This window comes from Mytilus trossulus, chromosome 8, assembly GCF_036588685.1.
Source record: "Mytilus trossulus isolate FHL-02 chromosome 8, PNRI_Mtr1.1.1.hap1, whole genome shotgun sequence".
Taxonomy (NCBI): domain Eukaryota; kingdom Metazoa; phylum Mollusca; class Bivalvia; order Mytilida; family Mytilidae; genus Mytilus; species Mytilus trossulus.
In genome coordinates this window covers 30,281,582-30,299,051 of record NC_086380.1, presented here as the reverse complement: position 1 = coordinate 30,299,051, position 17,470 = coordinate 30,281,582, and the positions used below count along the sequence as shown (strand labels likewise).

Below are 17,470 nucleotides of genomic sequence, written 5' to 3'. Positions count from 1 at the left end.
TTTGAAGACTACATGAATAATATATATTACGCAGATTAAATTCAGCCATGGTTTGTTAAACAAATATAAATCACAACTAGACGAGCTTTCAATATTTATCGTTCATTAGAAGAATTGAGTAGGATTTTGGTAGTCAGTATTATGGCGGGTGCGTTTCATCCTCCAATCAATATTACGGATTCGTGATTGTTTTAAAATCTGTTTTTCATATAAAACGCCTTCTCATATTTGTCGTTAATTTTTAGGTTTTGTGCAAGGAAATCCAAATAGATATTTCGGCATTTAAAAGCAATATTGTATAGGATTTAGATATTAGATCAGCAACTTTTTTATGTCGTGAACATTCACAAAGCGCCCACATTCTCAGGTGTGCTCATTGTACGTTTTACTTCAGGAATGCTATTCAGGACATGACAGCTTTGAAAATCTCGGAGTTCTAAACGCTTTTAACCATCGAAAGCCGACCAAATAAATATATTAATAAACAAACATAGAAAAACAAAATTGCACGATATTCAAATATATTGTACTGATATTTCTATGGAATAATGGTGATTCTGAAATGAATTTGTAATTTATCAAATAACTATCTTTTTATATATTTCAAACGTAATCAGTACTATTCATTTGTATGGACCTAGCATTTATATATAATTAGTCCGAACATGCCTTCATTGACAATTACAGATAGCTTTTAGATTCATAATCATCACAAATTTCAGTACAGTACTGGCAATAACATGCACTTTGTTTATCTATGTTTTATGATTTAAGTCCACGTACATGTATAATTTTATATTGATTTTTACAACTTGTGCAATCTTTCAAAATAATAACATTGCTACTTGAAATCGCCGACCCGTTATATGTTTTGACAAACCAACGCAAATATATTGTATCTCCTTTACACAGAACACAACTCAGTCAGTAATAAAAAGGTTTAATTGGTTTTTAGATTGCTTTATTTTAAATGTATCTTAATTTCCAACTAAATATTTGATTATCTTTATTTCTTACCGAATAGTAAACTATGCCTCATTAAACATTCTAGTTTTATTATGCATCACAAAACGTATGAAAACAAAAGCATAACTACTAGTCCTTCCCGTTAAATTCTTCATATGCAAGGTAGGAAAATATAGTATTTCTTGTAAAGTGTTCCAAAGAGAGCGACGGAGGGAGCGAGACATATATTTGTAATAACAATCATTATAATCAGTCTTTGATTTGATGTTTTAACATGGAAGCTTATTCAAAGAGATTCCAGTAAAAGGATCAGGAATTAATTAACTGTGTGTCCCCAAAGTCCTCTATGGTTTTGTTCTCATAAAAAGCAGCATTAATACAGCACATTCTGTGTCTTTCAAATTAAAAGAAAAAAAACAGTTTGCTAGATTCTTTAGGTGACGTTCACATATATTTATGACGTCCTGTCATTCAATATCCCACATTTCTGTGATTATTTGCATCTCAGAATTCATAGCGAATTAGAGATAAAATGATATTAAAAAACAAGAAAGGATGACGTAACCGGTCACTGTAATTAATTATAATAAAATTATGTAATTTGAAATATATGAACATATGTAAAGTGTTCTATTTTTGTTTTTTTATTCCCATGAGAAAATGAGTTATACTTTTTCCTGCATATTGCAATTTATTTTACGATTTCTAAGACCATTTTTCGAAACACCCAGTGTAGACAACAAAGTCAATAACGTCGTAAAAGTCAGCAATATAGATTATAAGGAAAAATAATTTGATACCAGAATTGTCACTGAATTTTGATGATCACCATGAAATCAATTCATTTTCAAAGATTAGGTAACGCTGAAGTCGTACTTGTGTAATAAATAATGATTATTACATGGCATTTTTCATATCATACCCGTTATCGGCCCTAGGTCATGATATCAGCCCAAGATCCGTAGGCTCGATGGATGATATCATGACCGAGGGCCGATAAAGGGTATGATATGAAAAATGACATGTAATTATCTTTTTATCATATACTTCAACAGAAGAAATACAGACAAACACCATTAAAATTTTGTTTTTCTTTGATAATTTATAATTAACCAAATACAAATTTCTGAACTTTAATTGTTGTTATTAATGATATAACAAGCATCAGAGTGACATAAATGTATGAAAACAATTACATGACTTGTATATTAATGTTCTTAGTTGGAAAAATTAATTGTCACATTTCCCGTAATAGTTGTCCCTGCAAACATATGCATTGCTTTTCCTTTGTGATTTTCATGTACTATTTCTGGCATTTCATTTATTCCTGTAGTTGTTGTTGCTGAAACTGGTTTAGAATTAGATTCAACATTTGAAATATCTTTCAATACAAAAGAAAGTTCGGCTTCTTGGGAAGCAGACAAAAGTTCTGCATCATCATCTGATGGTATATCATTGTTGTTATCATCCAAAGGCCTTGGGTTTTTATCCGAAGTTATTTTCCCTGTACCAATTTTACTCAAAATATTACACATTTCCTTCTGTTGTTCAATTGATGCTGAGCTATAGGAGTTTATGGATTGAACATTTTTATGTCCACTCAACTGCAGTATGCGTGTATCTGGTATATCCTCATGTACCAAGGCAGTGATAGTAGTTTTTCTGACACTATGATTAGTTTTTCTACCCTGAATACCACCGTCTTCACACATTTTTTTTACAAAAGACCTTAGAGTGTTCTTTCCTAAAGCTTGTCTTGAAAACCAGACCCCGTCATCCTTAATTTGCCTGGAAAACCCCAAATAAAAGGGACAATCATCTGCAACCATATCTTCTGGTCTTCTTCTAAGAAACTGTTTATATGTCTGTATAGGACATCTAGGATTACCTGAAAGAAGATAAACCAGTTAAATATTGATTGTTTAAATGTCATTATTATACGCATGTTTACAATATAATATATATATATACATGTACATGTAGCTACACTTGTAATATATTATATCTGGCTGTTATTTTGTGATGGCAATATCTTGATATCTTGTTTAATACATATTTATACTACATGTATACTATGTTTTGCGTTTTTTAATTTACTTTTTCTGTAATTCAATTAAAAAATGAAATAATTATTTTGAATCTTGTCCCCCCTATAAAACTTTTCCTGAAACATTACCTGTGTCAGCAAACATCTTGGCCTGAAGGGCACGAGTGTCCAAGTTAGCACCCTTTCTTGTTTTGTTTATCCTCTCAGTATGTTCTAGATACTGCCCCCCGTCCGTAGTTGCCTTCATTTGGATGTCTCCCCATCTTAAAGTTGTGTGTTCTTTCCGGGAACGTAAACCAAAATGTAGAGTGTTATTCATCCAAACAGTTCTGACTAGAGATTGAGGATTTCCTGCAAATAGATTTAAGGAATTTGTTTGAGTAAAAAATATTTGATTTTGACTTGTGTATACAATAAGGTTAAAATAATATACATTCTTATGACTGTACAAAATCAGGTGAAGATAATTCAAGGTATTGTCAAATTATTTTTTTAATTACATCATACCAATGTGTTTATTTTGTAGAGAAAATTGTGACCTCACAAAGGGCCAAATAACAAGACAAAGCTATTTAAAACACCAATAACAAAAAAATAATTATGCAAAGAATTGTTACCTGCACCAAGCAGCTCTTTTTCGTATAGTAAATTAACTTCCTCAGCTGTGAAGGGGTCTGCTTTCCTTTTTTTGGCTCCCATTCCCATGGATTTCAGCTGTTTCAGTTTGGCAGAAATCACATCTCTAGAGGGGTGAAATTCTTTGTCAACCATTATATTTATTGCACATTTCTCTGTTAGATATCTTGATATGCTGCTCTGCATTGATCTGACAGATTGAGGTTTGTAGTTAGACTCGTCGTCTTTTTTCACTGTCATGAAGAAACGAGCCAAAAATTTATCAAGTTCCGTAACAGGAATTTCTTCCGCTAACCTAATCTCGTTGTTGGATCTTAACCATCTGTTGAAAAGTCTCATGTCACTCGTAGTTTTTCTAACTGTATTATAGTTTTTCAACGATTGAACAAAAGCAGCAGTGTCCGTGTCGTCTGCCATGTTTACAAACAACTTTCCGGAAATACCCGAAGTTCCAGGTTATAAACCCCACGGACAATAACGGAAAGGCATGCGATAACATTCCGGAAGCAGTTAATAAAGGTGCCTTTATCAGCCAGCTAAGGAAATCTGTAGGAATCTGGTTAATAAACCTTGTAATCCTTTCCTAGCCTTTTAATATTTTTTAAATGTTATTGAACTCTAAAATTTAAGTATTATTTCATACAAGTATATGATAAAAGATTATATAACCTCCCATTCGTATCAAAGTAAATGAATGTTCTCTACCATATCATTATATTTACATATATAATGGGGTAAATTCATATTTATCAAATTGGAATAATAGAAGGACATAATAACAAATCTATATCCATTTTCTATAAGTGAATATTAAAAAAAATAATATTTAAGCAGCCAGGCTAAGGAAACTTTTTATTGACATTATTTTTAGTTCTTTTGACATATAGTTCCTCAACGTGCTTCAGTACTTATAGGTCCTTGGCTTAAAAACTTTTAGCTTTTATGAACGTTGATCCAGATAGTTCTGCGAACGTACACACTTTAGAAAGTGTTATTTGTATTTTTGAAAAAGTGGTTGTCCTACGTCTTATCCAACATTAATTATTGGACACTTGGATGTAATGACATTTTTATATTAGCTATGTTTTATGTATTCTCGCTGTACATGTAAACTTGGGTCCAATAAATTTGTTTTTTTTATAGGTGTTTCGTCCTCATCGACTTATACCCGATCTATTTTAGATTTATACTTGGACGGTGTTGGCGTTTTATTTATTTCTTCAGCACTGAAATATTTATATTCAAGGATTTCAGTCTTTAGTCTCAGGCTACCGCGAAGAACACATGATTTAAGAACAGTCATAAAAATCGTGCAGTTTTACGATTTTATCACGTTAATATTTGACCTTTGTCTGTTCATAATAATTGATAAGATAAAAATGTGCCAAAGTCAGAGTATCGTCAACATTTGTTTAATTTTGTCCTGTGTCAATGTGACTTGTTATGGAAATACAAAGAGCAAAAGACTCCTAGTTGATGACATTGACATTCAACAACTGGTAAATGATGTTGACACTCTTAAGCAGACTGTTCAAGGACAACATAACCAGATTCAATCGCTGTTGGCTTTGTTATCTGTATATAGTTGTGTCGAATAAATTTGTTTTGTTTGTTTTCCGTCATATTGACGTATACCCGACATCTTTTTTTTTTATTTATACTTGATTTTTGCGTTTTATTTGTTTCTTCAGCACGGGAATATTTATATGTTACGCTCTCAGTCTTTGGTCTCGAGGTACCGCTAAAAACACATATCATGATGTAAGAACAGTAATAAAATCGTGCGGTTTTACAATCTTATCACGGTAATATTTGACCTTTGTCTGTTCATAATAATTGATAAGATTAAAATGTTTCAAAGTAAGAGTATCGTCTACATTTGTATAATTTTGTCCTGTGTCACTGTGACTTGTTATGGAAATACAAAGAGCAAAAGACTCCTAGTTGATGACATTGACATTCAACAACTGGTAAATGATGTTGACACTCTTAAGCAGACTGTTCAAGGACAACATAACCAGATTCAATCGCTGTTGGCTTTGTTATCTGCCAAAGGTAAAGTGGTGAAATACTTTTGTTTGTTTGTTTGTTTGTGTGTGTGTAAAATGGAATTCTAATTAAATCGTCTGTATATTAAACGGTTTACCAACTTTTGTATGAATTCAATTTAAGTATTTTAAAGAACAATTGGTAAAAGGGGGTATAACTACTAATGCTTCCACGGTCAGAAAGTACAGATTCACAAAAAAATAGTTCCGACGTATAAATAAAACTTTCCAAATTATAACATTACACAAATAAGGATAAGTAGTATATTTGCCAATGAGACATACAACTATTCCCAAAGTGCACATGAAGTTGCTGTAAGCAATTATAGGCAACAGTACGGCCTCCAACAATGACAAAAACCCATTCAGTATGCATTTGATAATTTGGGTTTCAAATGCAAGCTGAATGACTGGTTATCACGGTAAACCACTTTTTGACTGATAATTTTGAGTACAAAAGAGCCAATAGAATCTTAATAATTAAGGTATGCGAATATTTACAGCACGATAACACGAATGTTGTGCATTTTCGTGAAATTGATGACACATAAGACGTCTGTTTTTTTATCGTTAACTTAGAAGCCAATTTCTAAAGTAGAAAGATACTAAATAAAGGCAATAGTAGTATACCGCTGTTCAAAACTCGTAAATCTATAGACAAAAAACAAATTTGGGGTAACAAACTAAAACTGAGGGAAACTCATTAAATATAAGAGGAGAACAATGACACAACATTAAAATGTAACCCACACAGAAACGGACTAAGCATTGGACAATATCCGATGAAAATAACAAATATAACATCAAAACCAAATACATGAATTTGGGATAGAAAAGTACTGTGACACGTCTTATAGTAATGTTAATTCACAATAAAATAGAAGAGAAATAAAAACGACACAACGGAAACACAACGTTAAAAGGATCAATAATAATAATAGTGATCATGTAAAAGTAATCATTCATTGACTTGTACAAGTAAAATATCATTTTTTGTCAATTTTTCATATCAAGTAACATAATGAAAATCATGAACGCGCCTCGTACACCAACACTGTAGGTACACGTATATAGGGAAACCAAATTTTTCTTCATTATTCTGATTTTTTATGTATCGTCTGAGTTGTTGTCACACGAATGTTTACTCCACAACCATTTCGTTTTATATATGTCATATTTTGCCGCATTTGTTGTTTTCCCCATATCCTTCCTTTTGTCTATATTATTATGATATTCTCCTGGAAAGAGCTTTTTTTGAATAAAAAGGACCAACGAACCCATTACCTTACCTTAAAGATAGATCAGTAAACATGGGCATAATTATGGGTGATTATTCAGACTAGTGCACACAATTTACAGTTCAAACAAAGCAATGCCGAGTTCAAACAAAGTAAACACTTCGTATGCAGCATATTTGGGACAAATATGGACACTATATTTGTATAGGACACATGCAGAAAATGGAAAATTAAATATGCATATTTGATACATAAAACTAAGTTTTACCCTTCAAGCCCACGGTATTCCGTCTTATGATTAAACCAGAAATGAAATGTACAATATAACATATATTCCATATTGATCAAACAATTCAAAACGCGTGATGCCTTCGGCATATAATTCAAATGCATCGTAAGCTGTACATGACGTCTTTTAGACATCGTATGGCCATCGCGCCATCATCGTAATCCATCGGGTAGCCTTCGTGATCCATCACGTAGGCTTCGGCTGAGATTTGAAGCTTAAATACCCGTCTTCGGTTAACCTTCGTATGTCCATCTTTTGCTATCGTATATAATTTCGGCACCATCGTATAGACTTCGTTATTCATCGTACTTGCTTCGGTCACTTTTTGGTATTTTAACGAGATCGGGTCCAACTTCGTACGAACTTACAATTTTCGCATTCGGTTGTCCATCGTATATAAAAATCGGGACAGTGTGACGCGGGCATAAGGGATTAATAAGCTTCTCCATGATCAAAATTAGTGTTTGTCAAACTGCTATATAACCAGTTAATTTTTTGTCAAAATTTTATGAAAATTAAACGAGCCAAATTTATTTTAGTGATGGTGTTGGCTACCACCTTAAAGATATTTTTCATTTTATTTTAAACTGACGTTATATATTGTCACACGTATGTCACATATTTTATAAAGTTTATTTCTAAATAAACTGCCTTTAAATTTTGTTTCTCATACCTCTCATGTTCTTAGGGTTTGCTGGAGGAGGTCCATTTGCCCAGGACGGAGCAGCAGTAAATTATGTATGCCTACCACACGATCCAGACTTTTATAATGGAGACGTATCTATGAGTCCATATGGTCATATGAGTACTATGTATGACGCAGAGTACGAAGATAATTATTTCGGTCCCAACATGTTTCAGAAGGATGTCCCATGCGCTGTATGTAGAGCTACCGAAGCGTCATCTATTCTGATGATACCAGGGAAATCACAATGCCCGTGGACATGGAAACGAGAATATTATGGAAGGCTTGCTGCTGGAGGCGATGACGGAAATGGAATTGTTGCAGCTTCTGAATATGTTTGTGTTGATTACAGTCCTGTCTCCTTAGAAGGCGGACAAGCCAACGAAGATGGAAAGTTATTTGTCCCTGTTAAAGCTGTTTGTGGGACACTGAGGTGTCCTCCGTATAAGGATAACGCATTCTTAACATGTGTTGTTTGTTCAAAATAAAAAAAGATGTTTTTCCTTGATTGTATATATGCCAAAAAAATCAATGTCCATACATAGAAATAAAGACAACAGTAGTATACCGCTGTTCGAAATTAAAAAATCGATAGAGAAAAAAACAAATCCGGGTTACAATATAAAACTGAGGGAAACGCATCATATAAGAGAACTACGACACAACAGAAACACAACATTAACATGTAATCCACACAGAAACGAACTATAATATAACAATTGCCATTTCACTGACTTGGTACAGGGCATTTTAAAATAAAAATGGTGGGTTGAACCTGGTTTTGTGGCCTGCCAAACCTCCCACTTTAATGACAACTAAGATATATTGGAAGTGTAACATTCAAAAATAATTTCTTATTATCATTATAATAGCTGTAATGCACTACTGTGAATCTCCATTCAAATTAATACCGATATGTAATATGTATCAGAAGTATATTCTTTTCCCCACTCATCAGATGTCATTCACAAACATGTGTTGCTAAGGCGTTGGATGTATATATATATATTCTAATACCGCAGCGTGTAAAAAAAACGATAGTCTCCAATCAATACAAATATTCAAGGTATATCATTGAACAAATTTGAATTGTAATTGGTTTTTCATTTTCTGTATCGCTTTTTTTGTATAGTTGTATTGAACTTAGTAGCCATGATTTTAAATTCTTTCAGCTATTAAAAACTAAATTAAATGTGGTATTATTGTCAGCGAGACAAATGTCCACATCAGACTAAATGACCTAGATTTTAAACATTTATTGATGAATATACCGTGAGTTAAGATATAAAATGCTCCAGTATAAGACAACGTACAAAGGCAAAATATGATTCATCATCTAGCTTCCAATACGTAAATAATAACTAAGTTTCTATGATGAGTTTATTCTTATTCTATTATTTCTATATATTTCGGATAGAGATTGATTTCATAATATTGAATATACATAGTACTGAAAAATGAAATATATCGGCCAATTAAATGACTTTTTAATGAGTCATAACAAGAGAGTTGGTGTGTTCGAATAATATTTGTATTACCTAATAACTTTATGACAAGCTTTCCGACTGGATACTCCACTTAGTGTAGTCTGTAGTCTGTACTGATTTGTCGACATGAAGTATTAATGAAATGGACATAATTATGAATCAACTGCCGACAAAACTGATTTTTTCGAAATACATTTTCTAACAAAGGAAATATTAAATCATCATAGCTGTAGATATAAGAAGATGTGGTATGAGTGCCAACGAGACATTTCTCCATTCAAGTAAAAATTTGTGAAAGTAAACCATTATAGGTCAATGTACTTGTCAAAACCTTTCGCAATTGTGGATATTCAATGCCCTTCAACTAGGTACAGTATCGAGTCTTTGTTTTTATCTTTTAAACGCGCTTCTGGCGTATTCTATTTTAGTTATGGCATCTATGATGATATAAAAAAGAAGATGTGGTATGATTGCCAATGAGACAACTATCCACAAAAGACCAAAATGACACAAACATTAACAATTATAGGTCACCGTACGGCCTTCAACAATGAGCAAAGCCCATACCGCATTTAGTCAGATATAAAAGGCCCCGATAAGACAATGTAAAACAAGATATACAAGTATACTTGCTCATTTAATCTTCTGAATACTACTGGTTATGCATAGACTATTAGTATTAGACTTATAAATGATTTAGAAGTATACAGATTATGAATGATTTGCTGTTAAATCTCTTCACAGAAAAAAACTCATACTTCTTAAAACTTCTTAAAGTTCTGTATAAAGTGAACTTATTGTACTGAATTAATGACATGACTGTCTTTTTGTTTACTCATTAATTTTTCATTAAATTGTTTTCTAATAGAGTCATTGAAACCCATTGAAATAGGTTAACTTTGGTTCTGTATCAAAAAGATCGTACGACGATAACATAATACAGAGCTATGGAAAAAAACTGCTATGAACATTTTCCTAAATAATGATAACGAATTTTCGGTCGCTTTTTTCCAATATGGGATTCATTAACCCCGTAATTAGAGTATTCGGTGAGAAAGTACTGGTAAACATATCTAAAACGCAATAGCATATCTTAAATTTTTCGGTGATTCTGTAAACCGAGCCTGGAAATTAAAATACGATTCGAGTAAACATATGATCCTTTGTTTTTATTGGTATAATACATTTTTAGCGCTTAATTGGAATCGTACTTAATATTATTGTTACACATAAATGAACAATCACGGTTCTACGATCTGTCGATGCCAATATTTTGGGCAATGTACAAGCTCATGGTTTTTTTTTCTATAACGTCTCTACACTCAGTCAATTGAATGTTGGGTATGCGCTGTCTTAGATAAATGATTCTTTGAAGTTTTTATTGGCTTTGAAAAGGGTAGTAAAAACAGCGAGTACTATCAGATCTTTTCATATGTCTGATTCGTTGTGAATGATGTGACAATTTTCTTTTTTGTTTAATGTTTTCCTGCTTCTTTATATTGATCTAATAAGTAAACACTTTTTTCAACTAGTTTTTATAGTTTGTTTTTATGTTGTACTGATACACTACTGTAAAGATATTTAGAGTGAGCGGGATATCTGGAGTGGTGGGTGAGGGAGGTTGTTTTCGTCTTTGAACATGATTAAACCTCCACATTCTCCATGTGCCAGGTTCAAGTTAGAGCCAATCGTTTAGTGATTAAAAATATTATCTGTCCTTGTACAAATGTACATGTACCTACAATCATTATCGATCTATATATCTTTACCTCTCACCATATATAATTTTTTTAAATAAAGTATGTTTTGTATCTTTATTTGTTTCTCACAAAAGCTACCTGTATTTATTAAGCAGTTTCAAAGTATCCGTACATCAAGTCTTTTGTTATGTTAATTTCAATTACATTTAAATTCTGGTCATGTGATCATTTACCACGTGCGATTTGTTAAAGGGATGTGTTACAGTAGTTCATTCATAAAAAAAATGGATTATTTAATGATTTTTGATTTCCAAAAAGGTTTTATTTCAAAGATATGGTGAGTAAATATTTGTTTATAAAATGAACCTGTTGATACTACACGTCTTGTTACAATTAGATGATAAACCTGAATTACATACACAATAGAAATTACATGTAGGGAGTTGAGAGTAGTATAAATATTATTATTCAATCAGTATCAAAGAGGACATTGCACTGACCTGACCACACCAACTGTATATTTATATACAAAAAATGTCACACATAATAGAAAAGAAATTTGACCTTTTCTTGATAGTTTACTCATTGGCATTGATATCACATCTCCTTTTTTATTTTATCTTTTTTAAGGTAATATCAACAACAAGATCTCAAAAAGAGGCTATTTGGACGTTTGTGTAATAAATGCAAGAAGTTTGATATAAAAATTTTATATTTACGCCGACGCGCGTTTCGTCTTAAAAATGCTCATCAGTGACGCTCGAATAAAAAAAGAATTCAAAAGGCCAAATAAAGTACGAAGTTGAAGAGCATTGAAGACCAAAAATCCTAAAAGTTTTGCCAAATACAGCTAAGGTAATCTATTTTTGAGGTAGAAAAGCCTTAGTATTTCAAAAATGAAACTGTTATTTCATAACGCTCAACCAACTCGTGAATATTGGTTTTGTAGAAGACTATTATTTTCAAAATTTTCCATTTTCACAAGGTTTTTGTTTAAGAACATGTACTGATATTGGTCATAGTATATTGCTATTTGAAGTCTTTAGACATGAATTTGTTCTTATTTTTCTGATTTACTTTTATGGTAGCAATTTTAGTGTATATTTAAGTTTCTGTATTAACTATATATTAACCAATATACTTCTTTGTAAATAAATAGACAGTTAAAGAATTATAGTGGAAAAACTCATTAGAAGAAAAGAATAAGATTAAAAATTACTTTCGGAGAAACGCTAATGAAGAACATCAATATCATAAGTAGTTATCAAAAGTACCAGGATTATAATTTAGTACGCCATTGGGGATTCAAAATTTCAAAAAGTTGTGCTAAATACGACTAAGGTAATCTATGCCTGGGATAAGAAAATCCTTAGTTTTTCGAAACATTCCATGTTTTGTAAACGGGAAATTTATAAAAATGACCACGCTATTGATATTTATGTATACACCGAAGTGTTGTCTACTAGGCTTGTGATACCCTCGGAGACGAAACGTCCACAAGCAGTGGCATAGACCCAGTGGTGTAATTAGTTATCAAAAGTACCAGGATTATAATTTAGTACTCCAGACGCGCGTTTCGTCTACATAAGACTCAGCAAATTGCCAATGACGTTCAAATCAAAATATTTATAAAGCCAAACAAGTGCAAAGTTGAAGAGCATTGGGGATCCAAAATTCCAAAAAATTGTGACAAATACGGCTAAGGTAATCTATGCCTGGGATAAAAAAATCTTCAGTTTTTCGAAAAAATCAAAGCCCTTTTACCATATAGCTTCTCATCAATTTAGGTATTAATACACATTGCAATTTTGACTGCCAATTTTTTGGTGTAAGGGGTTTCTGATGAGGATAAATATAGAAAAGCGCTTCAAACGAACTGAATTTATAATGTGCTTTTCAAACTATACAATGCAAATTAAAATCAATTGAAACAAAGTTGTAAATAAAGGCAACAGAAGTATACCGCTGTTCAAAACTCATAAATCCATGGACAAAGAAACAAAATCGGGGCAACAAACCAAAACCGAGGGAAACGCATTAAATATAAGAGGGGAACAACGACACAACAGTACACAGAAACGGACCAAGCAACAGACAATACACCACGAGAATAACAAATATAACATCAAAACCAAATACATGAATATGGGATAGACAAGTACCGTGCCACGTCTTATCTAAAAAATAAGAGAAAACAGAAACGACTCAACGTTAAAATGCAACATACACACAGAAACGGACAATATTATAACAATGGCCACCTTCCTGACTTGGTACAGGACACTTTTAAAGGGGAATAAAAGTGGTGGGTTGAACCTGGTTTTAAGGCATGCCAAACCTCGCACTTTAATGGCACAGTTAAATATAACATTGAAATGAAAACAAAAAATTACAGGACTACAATACAAATAAAAAGCAGAACATATTAGACAAAGAAAAGCATGATTAATAGATAACAAAAAGCATCAGGTTTAACATTCAATACGCCAAAAACGCGTCTAGTCCACACGAGACTCACCAGTGACGAAAAAAATACAAAATTGTACAGCACTGAAGATCAAAAGTTGAAAAGGTTTTGCCAAAAACTGCTACAAAAAGATTGCAAACTATTATTTTGAAATAGACAAACAATAAACCAAACGACAAATATTACATTCAAATATATATTTATAATTCATTACTTAAAAAGAAAAGGATATGAAATATTGGATCAAAGTAACAAAAATTAAAGTCAAATACAATTTATAATTCATTGCTTAAAAATAAAAATATCTAAACAATTGACATGATCAGGTAAGCAGATTGTATTATTACTTTAAAGGTGTATCAATATGCACAAATATAAATTATGTAGAATATTAAAGATTATAACGGGCATACACAATAAAGATGAGAAATTGTATCCTTATCTTAATTTAAACTGAACACTAAGTTCATCAGAATGTTGTTGTAAACCACATAAAAACATGAAAAATAAAGATGTTAAAAGTTGAAAATGAAAATGTCAATGTCAAATCTGTTATGATGCTGACCGAGAATCCCTATCATTATCAAACGATAAGTCTTTAACGTGATTTGATATAAGTGAAAACACGATATTGAAGAGAGAAATATAGATTCTACCACTGCATTGAGTGTAATGTGATATTTATCTACTCGAGACAGTTAAATTTTCAAATTTAAAACGCGAGGCTTGCCCGAGCATTTTAAATATTTAAAATTTAACTGTCGAAAGTGGATAAATATCGTATTACACGAGATTTGGTAGTTGAATTTGTTTCTCTAATGATTTTATAGCATTATGCAGGCAAACTGATTCCTTCTTTTCGAATGATCTGCAAAAAGGTGTGTTCTTTTTATGTGACGTCATCAGGCATGGTTGCCTTTTTTCATGCCGTCACAATATGAAATCAAAAGAAAAGCAAGAAAATTCGACGTCATAATCGGATTTTAACCAATGGAGTACTGAGATCGAACGACCCACACGTTGATTAATTTTTTTTATACAATGGATGCAGAAAGGGATAGAAGAACAGTAGTTGTTGTAGTTATAATTGTCAGAAAAGGAAGTGTTCCATAATATTTGAGACAAAATGAATCAAAGAAATCATAGTGAAACTGTGCAATATATACAAGAATAAAAGAAAACACTTCTCGGATCAAATGACAAACTTAAACCTAGAATTCCGGTATCGATCTTTCAGCATTTACTATTGAAGAAAAGACCAATAGACACTTAGATGGATTGATGTATCTAGGCAGTACGAATTGTTGTTCTGTGTACTTGTGAGCTAGTACGTCTCAATTACCAAACGTGAGAACTAGTACAAATTAGATTTTATTTTACCCCTGTTATTATTATTTAATCCCTTAAACGTCTTGTTACAGTCCTAGCTATATATACTTCATTTGCCACAGAAGGTAAATCGCCTTTAGTATTTGCAACTGAACTTTAATGGCCTGTTGAAACGAAAAGTCCCTAACCAAATGGTAAAATAAAAAAAATCATACACATCACACGAATAGATATATAGTTCATTGGGATCTAAAACGTTTGTGAGTTGTATGGTTTATCGGAACAATTTATGAAATATATTTCTCAAACACAACCAAATAAACAATGTGTAAAAGTAACATGTCTACTGCAAATCTCATTTATAAAAATTCTACTGAAATAACAACAGGCAAAAGCGCAAATGATATAAAAAAAAAAAACAAGCTCTATCCGGGGGGAGGGGAGGGGTTAAAAATCACCATGCACATTTTCAAAATGAAATTTGTAACCCTTAAAATACTATTGTGGCCTTCCCTGTATTCTACTTTTTTCCCCAATTAAAATTTATATGCAGAGCAATATTTTTGATGGGTGTAACTACAAAACAAAACAAAAGGCAAAAAAAAAAAAGAAAACAATTAAACATAATAAGCTATAAAACGGCAAGCTTTTTAGAAAAGATATTACTAGTTTCTTAACCATCAGTCCACGAAAATTTTCCTACCCTAATACCTGACAGAATAAAGATATAAAAGTTTTAAATTACTAAAACACTATGATTTTTAGGCAACAGATACACAAGAAAGTTACAGAAAATTACAAGATTACCATTGCCAAGTAAAAAGCTCAAATACAAAAAATAAGAAATGCGGATTCATTTTCAATCAAATTTATATCATTTGAATATAAAATCAAAAAAATAATTTAACAAAAAATAATGAAGATCATATTTAGTGAATACATACCATTTGCAATGTAAATAACCCAAACTATACCAAAAAGTTTCAAACACCCTAATCTGACGTTATATAGTTTTGTCGTGTCTTCAGTGCAACGCTACAATCTGCAGTGAAACGCTTGAATTTAAAGTTCCAAATGATTGATGGATTGAGAAATTGCCTAAATACATTATTACAAATAATTCGGATAGGACTGTATTTTAAAGTGATAGTTGATTGTGAAATGAATGTGTCATACGACTTTACAGTTTCATTAATCTTTAATGCAAGTTTCTGTCTTTTTATTCGAATTGCTTTGATGAAATCTTTGATGACACCTACATGAACAATATATCATAGTGAATGACAAATTAAGAAAACGTCGGTTAATTTAACAGTTTAATGGACCGACATACCTCCATGCTAAAAATCCATATGATGATAGAGAATACATTATACTATCATGTTAGCCCTGTCTTAGAGTTTTCCCACGGTGCAGATTCTTTTTCATTATCGATCACGGGAACGCTTATAATTAATTCCTGTATGAAGATATCAGCAAATATTTGCTATGAAATGATACAATAATGTATCAGCTTTCATTTAATATTAAAATTGAATATTATTTGAAAATACCCATTGAGTGAATTTTAAGAATTTAATTTGAATGTGACATTTTTTTCAATTTTACCGTCTGTCAAAGTATATTAAATTTCTTACATACATCAACCGTAGTCGCTTTTGACAAAAAAAAATAGTGGATTAACAAATACTTAAAAAGGGTTAATATATCAAAATTTAATTGAACATACAAATTTTTACTTTTGAGGTGTTTTTATTCTTGTTGAGTATTACGAATATACTGTAAGCCACCCGAGAGCATCCTGTCCTATACTCGGTAGTTTACTTTAATAACACGTAAATACAATATGTGACTCCTGTAGCAACTCTACATTTGTATTAAACTTCCTAAATTACTTGTCAGGTATGGTCTTCAGGTTGTTTAATATGTATGTATTGAGCGATCCCTTGTATTCGAGTGTTACTGAGCTAATTTTTGTTCCTAACGGCTTTCCATAGTTTTTATGTTTGAACGAGCGTCTTCCAGCATCTATTGTTTTCATCAGTGTAAATTCATGTTCTTTTTATATGTATCATAGTTCAATTAAACAAAGTTATCTTTCCAATGTTAACAGTTTTTATTTGCTCACTGTTAAAAGTATGTAACATTATAACATCGTAAAACAATATAAATAAACAGTTGCGTTCAAGTGTACTGAATCATAAATCCTTATAAATACATATTTGTGGTGTCCGACGTGGTGGGAGATAGCTTACTGTACAAAAGACGGCTAATTACATATCATTAAACTTCATTATGTTATCCTTATTCTCACCTAAAGGTTATTGTTACTTTATTTGTTTTCCAAGGTTTGAACTTGCCGCCAGCAAAACTTTGGGCTATCTGCCATTGCTGAGTGCTCGCGCGTTTATATACTAAATTGTAATTGTCACGTGACATACTAATCCAATGGAAACTTGTCCTTTCCGGGAAGCCGGAACTATTAAAATTTCAGATAATGAAAAACATGATATACATATCATCTTAGGTTGTCCGAACATTGTCCTTATACATAAAATATCAAAACAAAGCTATAGCA

At 31.9% G+C, this 17,470-nt stretch overlaps 1 protein-coding gene across 1 annotated transcript; it reads left to right on the top strand.

Annotated features, from left to right (window-relative positions):
• Positions 1–7,902: 7,902 nt before the first annotated feature.
• LOC134727562 (short-chain collagen C4-like) lies at positions 7,903–8,397 on the top strand. Its single transcript, XM_063591943.1, has one exon. The coding sequence runs from the start codon at positions 7,903–7,905 to the stop codon at positions 8,395–8,397; it is 495 nt and encodes a 164-aa protein (XP_063448013.1).
• Positions 8,398–17,470: the final 9,073 nt, after the last annotated feature.